This window comes from Ruditapes philippinarum, unplaced genomic scaffold (genome assembly GCF_026571515.1).
Source record: "Ruditapes philippinarum isolate M1 unplaced genomic scaffold, ASM2657151v2 ctg4403_1_1_1_1, whole genome shotgun sequence".
Lineage (NCBI taxonomy): Eukaryota > Metazoa > Mollusca > Bivalvia > Venerida > Veneridae > Ruditapes > Ruditapes philippinarum.
Genome location: NW_026856160.1, coordinates 82310 through 92913, shown reverse-complemented (window position 1 = coordinate 92913; position 10604 = coordinate 82310). Strand labels below are relative to the sequence as shown.

General features: G+C 30.6%; 2 protein-coding genes across 2 annotated transcripts in view; one reads left to right on the top strand and one right to left on the bottom strand.

The window, feature by feature from the left end:
• Positions 1-5715: 5715 nt before the first annotated feature.
• Positions 5716-10567, bottom strand: LOC132745624 (haloacid dehalogenase-like hydrolase domain-containing protein 3). The gene is given in 4 exon segments (XM_060734572.1): positions 5716-5907; positions 5909-6087; positions 6160-6411; positions 10419-10567. Coding segments are annotated over 3 exon segments (597 nt in total). The 5' UTR covers positions 6407-6411; positions 10419-10567; the 3' UTR covers positions 5716-5736.
• Positions 10061-10604, top strand: part of LOC132745628 (centriolin-like) — a 63365-nt gene continuing 62821 nt past the window's right edge. Inside the window, exon 1 of the mRNA XM_060734577.1 lies at positions 10061-10297. The gene's annotated coding sequence lies outside the window, so the exon portion shown is untranslated. The remainder of the gene's footprint in view (positions 10298-10604) is intronic.

Below are 10604 nucleotides of genomic sequence, written 5' to 3'. Positions count from 1 at the left end.
CTCTTGAGATTGGATAGTGAAATTGGGTAATATGCTCTCCGTTCTAGGAGAGAAAGGCGGTAATTGGGTATTTGATGCACCAATTCTCCCAATTAAGATCTAAACGGGCGAAACTATGTTCAAATAATAGTGGTGGCAACATGGTACTTGGAATTTATGTTATTCACTATTTATTATGTATGTGTTTGGAATCAATTTTCTTTCTTCTGTGTGTTACTTGACTTTTTTGTTTAGAACAAGTAAATGCCACATGATTATGCATGTACATAAATATCAACAAAGAATGAATACTGTAAAATTCTTTTTTTTTTCTCTCGCTTCGTACATGAAATTAAACAATTAGTAATGCATACGGAATCGTTGAACATTTGATACCATAATTATTTGTAATTACAATAATAATATTTGATGTTTGTTCCTATGCTCTGAAATATTTCTTTTATAATGATAGAATAAAGATATGATCACCATCCCCATATCTCACCATCCTGTATAGTTATAGTTAAAAATGCTGTAACATATATATTATGTTGTAAACTAATTGTTTATTTGTTCACATGTTATTACAAAATGTATGTTCTGTAATCTGTGTCTATGAAATAAAAGAAATGTTCTGTTCTGTTCTGTTGTTCTGTACAATATTCAACATATTTTCCCGAATTATCTTATTTTGACATTTTGTTAAAACTGAAGAACTTTGTTTGGATGTTCTTTTCCAAAATTGTTATGGGCATTGGAATTCCTTTTGGATGTGGTTAGTAGTGGTTTCTGAAGTCAGTTCAATTAAGCATAGAAATGAGAGGTAACTCCTCAGTAGATATTGGAAGTATTTGCAATATGGCTTGAGGAGTTGTCTCCCCTTTCATTAAAGTTTAGTCTTCAGCATGACCATACATGTAATTTTATGATTGTATATTTTACAATTATACAGTAAAATAAAAATTCACATAATTATTTAAAAGGTATTTATCAGGCATTTTCATTAACGTTAAATGGTAAGTGGCTATCATTTTTTAAACAGTGTATAATTTTATCTGTGATATTATAATATGCATTTTATTTTTCAAATTAGAGTTAACTATTTTAATCCTGTAAATCACATATGAAGCGGCTGTATATATGCATTCCCTATATTGACATGCTCTCCATGAAAAAGCACGTCATAAGGAAATTCTTAACAGAAGAATGAATATTTAAATGTTGGCATGTACAGATACTCTAAATCGAAACTAGCATTCGAGGGGTCAATTAAGTATTCATATTCATAACAGTATGCCTCATTTATAGTTTTTATTGTATTGTTAGTCACTGACCTCTAAACTAGACTACTATAGAGAATGTTGATTAGCTATCTGTGATGCTGTAACTGATCAGTGAAACATGAGTAAGTTAAATCCCAAAGAATGGTTAGGATCTTTGAGAAGTATATAAATAATGACATATTCATAAGTAGATATTTCAAAAATGGTGATATATTTCGAAAAATACATAATAATGCAAATATCACATGTATTAACAAATCATACTGTAAACAAATAGCATATGTATTTGACAGAGTAATAACACACTGCAGTGTATTCCATGAAATTGGGTTTGAGAAAAATAAATTAATTTATACATAGTAATAATTATAATAACAACAACAACAACAATGTTATTAACAATAATTAAATAATTACGTATAAATATGATTAACATGAAAATATGATGAAGCAATTGTTCCCTTTTTATCATTTTATGAACAATTCCTTAGTACTTTCGTGATAATATCCAAAATTTACATAACTTGATAAGCTAGTTTTTATTTTCAATGTTTAACAGTTGGGAAAATTTAATAGTATTTGCATTCTTGTAGTAATATTGTCAATTTCAAACAACGTCAATCTTTTCACATTTCCACATACGATGGTAAATGATGAAAACAGTCTTTTTATCAAGATTTTTTATGAAAAAGTTAAACTATAAGTATGAAAAGTGTTCAGTTTAGGTTTTACAAGTAATCTTTTATAATATTGCTGAAAACCTACTGTCAAAATCACATTTTTAAAAGAACCACGTCAACTTTGAATACAAGTATCAGAGCAAATTATTTCCGACAACATAAATTTACTATTAAAGGAGATATCAGCATTGACATATACTTCTACAAAATTGAAGGCATTCAGTGTTTTTCTAACACCTTCTATTCGAAAGCTACTGCCACTAGCAAAATCAAACCAAGAAGCAATTGAACTTGTGCTAAAATTATTTCTTAAACACAATATATGTACCACTTATTATCATAGCATACGGACGACATGGAATTTCGTACCTACGTGAGTTTATTGATATTATAAAAAAGATTTGACTTTTTTTATTAAAGTCAAATCGAATTGTTTATGTGAAAAGTAATTATCTGAAAAGTATGACTGAATTTTTTTACAATCCAAAGCATCGTCTGCGGTGGTGAAGGTTTTCCGTTTCTAGTTTATTTCTTTAACATTTTCACAATTACACATGTTTAATTTATATGTCTTGCTGTACGAACATACATACGCATTTGTTTTAGCTTATAAGGGGGATAACTCCATAGACAACAGAATTCTAGCATATTTACATCCCATACGGACACACGCGAATGCATGAAATAATACCAAATATGTGATACTCAAAATAAACGGAATTTGAGGTCCACATAAAGCATTGTTGATTTTCAGACAAAATATTAAAACAATAGTATTAGAATTATAAAAGGAATTACCAGACACTGCAAATGAACATGTTGCTTATAAACTGATTAAAAAGGATAGCATACAGTAGAGCAGGTTATGGAAATGGCACTTTACCACATATAAGATAAAATGAGTCTTAAAAGGTACAGAACAAGCCCTTATATTTTGTTTTCACTAGTATAACACACTAGTCTTTATAACAACTGATACAGTTTTTAAATATATTTTACAATTGTGATTTCTTGTTCATTACTAATTATAATTCTCTACTGTACCTTTGTTTTACTAACCAGGTGATATATTGTAACTAGGGAGATATTCATGTAGCTCATGTTGATACAGTGAAACCACTTATAGTTACAATGGTGTTTAGAACTGTTGTTTTTGGAAATGTTATTTCAAATAATGCATTTAATACAATGGCGGACAATGAAAAACTATAGTTTACCTCGTAAGCAACCACTAAAATAAAGTTTTTTTATCAAATTTATTGTACAAGGAGACTTATTATATAATAGATCATGATTACTAATTCATAATTTTGTGTCATATCGTAAAAATTGAACTGTCCGTAAATGCATAACATGTATTGATAATGTTAATAACATGTTCAAAAACTATAACACATGCCCAGATTATGATCTTTTGTTTAGGTGACTTATATAGGTCCTATGGGCCAGTTGTTCATCTTTGTGTATTTTTGTGTATGTATATACGTATAACACATGTCACTATAATAAAGATTTGATTATAAGCAAAAGTTCAAACAAGTAACTAATTAACTCGTAAACGGTGGCATTTTTACTAACTTATCTGATATCATTTAGAAAAAACCCCATTAACTTACAATATTTTGTGATGTAAATTGAATTGTGTGTGTTTTGTGTGCGTGTTTTTTGTTTGTTTGTTTGTGGTTTTTTTTTTTTTTTGTTTTTGTTTATTTTATTTATTGTAGCACAGAACGTGTAATAAATAAAGGTTAAGTAGACTACAAGAAGAACTATTCCACTACCAGTACTGAATGCCTTCACTTTTTCGTTACTTCATACCAGAGCAGAGGTACTTTTGAATGGTCGTAGCAATGACGACAGTGACATGCGCAGTTGGGGAATCGAAAACGGGTCGCCCTATTTTACTGCCCAATGCTCTATCAATTGAGTAATTCGGGTATATTATTCTTTTATCATTGTGAGATTTGTTTATATGTTAAAAATATAATCTCGTCTACTAAAAATCCATTCTTTTAGATAGGTCACACACTGTCTAAAATTAAATACACCGTGGTTTGTGAGGCAGTTGTATGATTTTACACCAATAGTTTAAGCATGAAAAGCTCATGTTGACAATCGATACCAAGATCTGCTATAGATATACACCTTCGAACGAATTCAATCAAGTCCAAAGTCGAGATTTCGATTATTGAATTGTTTTCGTTTTTGTTTGTTTATGCTTTGTTGTTTTTCAAACACGGATATTGCAGTACATGTAAATATATAGGAAAGGACGATGTGTGCCTGCCCTGTATTTAAAGTTCTAACTAATTAAAATTAATATAAATGTTTCAAAAAAACTTACTTTTTGGATGCAGCTGAAATTAGAACCAATCATTTTAACCAAAAACATGAGTGTTCAAGCTAACGCTAAATGACAGTCACTGTCACTTTTGGATTAATTATGAAAAAAAAACAACATTTTATTCCAAGGAACAAGTTAGTGTTCGTAACTCTAGATTCAGTATTTTCGATGAAGAAATAGTTATTTTTTAAAATTTTTCCAAAATTTTGTTTTCCCTCTATTTTTGAAAGGAATCCGTCGGGGAACCCAACCAAGAAATTAAGCAATCCTTATCCCTTTTGTTCGACAAAGGTTTTGGGCCCGGAAATTTTAAACCCCAATCGGAAAAGAAAACCTTTTTGATTAAGCGTTGGGCCAGGGCCAATTGGGTAAACCATAAATTTATTGATTTTTTATATCCAAATGTCATTTTTATGGGAAATTAAAAAGAATAAAAATTTTATTTTTTTTTTTAATCGATTGGGTACAATAAAACCTAAAACTTTCCCATATCTTAAATCTGAGGAAAACCTCAAGTCCCCCTTCATTTTTTTTTTCCATGCAGGGTGGCAGTAGTGAGAAAAACCCAACAACATCCTGCCTTTTTAAAAAATATTGCTGATATAAGATTTTAAATCTTAAACTTACGTACGTTTCTTAACCGTATGGATTTAAAACCTATCATCTCACATTTAAAAAAATGGACATAATTTTAATAAAAAATTTGAAATAATTCAAAATAACTTTGATAAAATTATTTCTTTTAATCAAATACCATCATTTAAAGTGACACGTCTCATATGCTTTATCAAAGACGTTACACCTTTGTACAGGCCTGTCTTTGTGACAATTTGCCCACGATGCTGATTTATGTGTTTGTTGTTTTTTGTTTGTAAAGTACATTTCTGTGGGAAAAAGTAGAAACACAGCTATCCGGCTATTTCGTTATAATTTCAAAAAATTTTACATTGTGGACTTAACCTGCTTGAAAAAAAAAATGTGACACGGAAAAAATGTTACATACATGTACTTGATTATTTCAAGATTTTCTGACTGCCGCTTAGTGTTAATTGTTCAAATTTTGCGTAAATGAATTGTCCTTCGTAAAATAAGTAGTTCCTAATTTTGTCTCATTTTTATAAGCATACATTTACATGTTTCAAACATGCTATCAAATCTTTTGGTGGTTTGTTTCAATTTAAAAATTTAATCCTATTTCCGTATCTACTATATGTTCTCATATATAGAATAAACTTGTATCAAAATATTCTTACAGTCACTGACAAAATAATTTATATACGAAAACACAAAGAAAATAATAGAGAATCAACGACAAAAAAATGCAATTCTAAAATATTCCGTCAGAATTTTCAATATAAAATATGCCACGTTATTACTTATATTAATTGGAAACTCAACACTTAATATAGTCTGTTAGCTGAATACAGATTCCGTATAAACATACGTCTTGTTAACATCTTTCGGGAATGTCTTTCTCTGGTGGAACAAACAGGACACCAGCACACCCTGCATTGGCTGCGCCGAAATAGTCATTAGTTACATTATCTCCAACATGAAGAGTATCCTCGGGTTTCACATCCGCCATACTGAATGCCATTTTAAATATACCAGAGTCTGGTTTTGGCTATTTTTTAACAACCGCCGATGCTTAAAACAAAGTCAAAATAATGCCTCAACGCTAACTGTGTCAATATTTTTTCCAATCTATCGTCAAATTTTGAAATTACTCCCGGGAGCTTTAAAAAGTCTTCCTTTAAGGTTCGATAATGTCTTTTCGGCGTCAGGCAAAATCTTTCCCAACCTTGTGAAGTGGAAAACATTACATTACAAATGCTGAGCGATTTTATTCTAAATTCTCCCCGTCACTTCCGGCGTTCCTTGAAAGAATCAACAACTACTTTATTCCACCATGCAAATGGAGTCAATCCATTATGAACGCCAAAATTTGGATACAAATCATTGTATGTCTTATACACGGTTCGGAAAGATTGATTTAGTTTAACAGCGTCTACGTCTTGTCCGTACATGCGTGCTACGTTGGCATAGTTGTGTCCTACACTTCGGGCGACACGCATTATCGTGTTCGTGACGTCAAATGTGATCAAACGCACAGGCGACATTTTCGCTATAAACGAAAAAGAAAAATAAGTATTATAAATAACTGCATATGCAGTATAGATAATGAAACCCTAAGCTTGTAAACCAGTTCACTGACAAAGAATGTAAACAATATACATGTAGCCTCACAGGACACACAAAGAATTTCTATGGAAAGTAATGATCGGACAGTACATACAAGATTCAGTGCTTGATTAAAGATTGCAAATTGTCAACAGATCAAATAAATCTGTAAAACGTTCAGTGAAGGTTCCTATATGTATCTCTAATCATTTAACCTGTACATAATTAAGTAACACGAAGAATCAGAACATATTTCAGCTTCTGAAAGAAATTTAAGAAATAATATACCCCAAACTGTGATTTTATTGCTCAATAACATCACTGTTTGGAGTTCGGATGCGGGGAATTATATCTCGAGGGCGTAGCCCGAGTGATATAATGATGCGCATCGTTATCAAGCAATAAAATCATCGATTTGGATATACATGTATTATTTCGATTCTAACACGATATCAACAGATAAATGCTACCGTACATGATAATTAGCTAAATTGCGTCTGATTTGTTTCCGTACTTATTGTCAGCGCGTCACATTTTATTAGTGGTTACGTCACGTGTCTAAATATAGAACGTCAAACAGTGATTTTATAGCATAATAACACACACTTTCGGTTCTTCTATGTTCAATAGGGAAAAATGCGGGTCGTGTTAGAATTACTGATAATGAACTGATTGTTAACAATGGTAACTTAATACGGTAAAACGCTTCATTATTGCCGATCTGTAAAAAATATCGTGTCTTAATAATAGTTATTCTTAAACAATCTAAATAAAATATATCAATATATCGGCTAAGGAGCAAACAAAAACTATCAAATAACAGAAATGATAAACTAAAATATTCCCCAATCAAATTTGCAATATTTTTAACGGTATAGTTCTGGCTTCCAAAACTTTATAAGCCGCTTTTTAATATTTTTGTTTTTCATGTTATGTCATACTATATAAACGGGTACGCCGAAGACCTTAAGCTATAAATGATATTGTGATATTGTACATATTTTCTCGTCGGCACTAAATATTAGTTATCGTTTTGAATCTGAACAAAAGATAAATAAAAATGGCCTAAAACTGCAAATTAGTTATGTTAAGTATCTTGATCTGCGTTATACATCATTTATAAATGTTTGACTAATTAATGTTTATTTACTTTAAACTGTCAGTGGGATCATTCTCGGAAACCCAGGCTTTTTACCGTAAAAGTAGTACCGTGTGTTCCGACGATGACCCTTACTTACATGATGTCTACCTTTGTTAAACTTAAAGTTAACGATTTCAAGAAAATATTCAATAATCATAGATATTTTCTAAGCATTAATGTGGTAAATTGTCCAAATGCAAGTCAGAAAATAATGAAACTTGCCAGTGTCTGTATCATATACAATGTCTATAATCAATGCAAGTTTTAATCTATTTCAAGTTCTGATTTCAGAGAAAATCAAGCGACAAATAGAATTTTTGGAGATATGTATTTCCTTCGTAGAAAGGTTTAAAGTTTTAAGGTTAAACTGTTACATTTTCCATATATTCATAGTGTCATTCTAGCTAACAACTATACCGGTTTTAAAGCAAAAACGAGCAATTAAGTGAATTTTAGACTTTTAAGGAAAGGACATGATACTCAGAGACTTAATTATTACAGATTAAGCCTCGTGTCAAACTTCAAGGAAGAGCTGTACCTTAACGTCATTGAGGTAAGAACTTCAGCACTCATGATAGTGTAGAAAACCTTGAATATACTAGATAAAATTAGACAAATATTTTGAACAGCTAATGACAAATATAGAAATGCAAAAGGGCTAAATCTTCATCACTGTCTTTGTTTCGTTGTACACTCATTCTCACTTAAGTACGACATTTCATAAATTCTAGAACTGAAAAATGAACTTTCTTGTATATTAAAATTTTATTCCATTCCAAAATTATAAGTATCTTGACATCTTAAATATAAAATATTACCAGTACAGATGTCCTAGATTTTTCCCTATGACAGGTTTTCTAGATAGAACCAGAAAATAAATTTCGTCATTTTCGAGACACTGGTCCTTAAATTTGTGCATATGGTATGGCGATTTTATTTTGTCTCTTTAAATAAATTTTCTATCATCTATTTATATGAACATCTGGAAATGAGAATCAATCATTGAACTGACAAAAAATACATCTTTTTAAAAACAACTCATGGAAATGCATTTTATATCGAATATGCTTAAATCTCATTTTAAAAATGAATAACCTTACAAAATCCACAGATCCATACAATGGACGAGTAAGAAAATGTAAAAATTACTGACGAATTCTTGGAAGTACCTATTTATTTATTATTCAATTGTCAAATGTGAAATAATTTACGTCATCTCATATATTGACAATTAATTAAGGACTCGTAAATGATTTTTCAATTGTCCCGTAAGTGACCCAGTCTCCAGATGCTATGGATTGACAGAAAGAAATGTAAATACTTTGAATTATATATTTATAATAATTGAAGATTAACTCATATTTATTTATGAAATGGAGCAGATATTCCTTTGGCAAGGTTGGGCTTTTTATCAATATTTAAACAATTGAACTGAAAATAGTAAAAAAAAAATGAGTAAAAGAGCGTATTAATGGTCTTAGATGTTCCACAAAATTGCTAGATTTGCATAAAATCCAAGTTAGTGTAAACGAAAACAATAGTACGAATCAAAACAAACATTTTTTCTCATAGAAATATCACTTTCATTGAGAAAATCACTGTTTTATAATTTTCTTTCGCTCTGGTCATTTACGGGTAAAGCTACTGTCACTAGCAAAATCAAACCAATAGGCTAGTAAACTTGCGCTCAAATTAAATCTTTGATGCAGTACCAAATGTTAAAACATTTTACAAGAATGTTCGGGCTTATATATCTCCACAAATTTTCATAGAACATTAAAGACACGGAATGTCGTACTTAAGTGAGAATGAGTGTGTAGTTTTATTAAAAATGACAAAAATTTACCAATGCCCTAAATGACACACTTAAATTATAGCATACTTTTGGGATGCAATAACAAATTAAAGATTAAATATCATTATTATTCTATAACATGTATATATATATATATATATATATATGTATTACAGGTGCATCTCAGGATTTTTACTAGGTTGAGGGATCACACTATCTTGACGAAGTGTAATACATATTCCAGAGGGAGTTTGATATGTTACTATTCCAAGGGGTTGGGCCGTGATTTTATTTTCTACTTAACTTTAACATACACAAATAAACCTTTTAATATCCAGACTATATTATATCTATGAACAGAAGCCAAATCCCGGGGGTGGGGGTCATCCACCACTCTGCAGTGCTCAGGCCAAGTAATATCAATACAATTTAACGTTATTGAATTATAAATTATGATTGTTCACAACTATATATAGCAACATTGAAAGATCGGTAAAGCTTGGCTTAACCTTTGGTTTTATAAGCCATACGAGTGATTTTCAAGATTTTCATACTGTCATGGCTCACATAAGAACATGTAACAACCGGAACACAGAAAATATACATAAAAATATACTGTGTGTACTTTTATAAACTTTTCTGTGTTTATATTTCTTGTTGGTATTTTGGCTGGGTGCGAAAGGGTAAAAATCTGCTGTGACGAAAAGTCCCACCAAAACAAGAAGATTATCTAACGTAAATTAATTATCTCGAAACTTGTATTTAGTATAAAATTTAAATGAATACAATACATGGCCAAAATACTTCTGTTATCGGACTGAATAACATTAACTTGAGACTAAACCCATTTTCAAATGCAAGTTTCAACATGTCGCCTAGGAACAAATCGAACAGGTAATAATGACATAATCACCGGTTTTTAAAAGTTTTATGATTTCTACAAAATCTCTATTGTTTTCCCATGTTCACCACTCAAAATAAATTTCTGTAAAACAATCTTAAATTTAAAAAATACCCTGGCAGAGTACAACAAGAAACTGGAAAAGCTTTATGCAATAATATACGCGACCGTACACTGTCCTGGTGAAGTCAGTCAACCGGAACAAAAATGGCCGTCACGGGAAGATAGGATTTTAATTGAATGTTTTCATGGTTTTAAAAAGAAAAGAGGTAAGAAATAGAGAAAGTGTTTACTAAACAT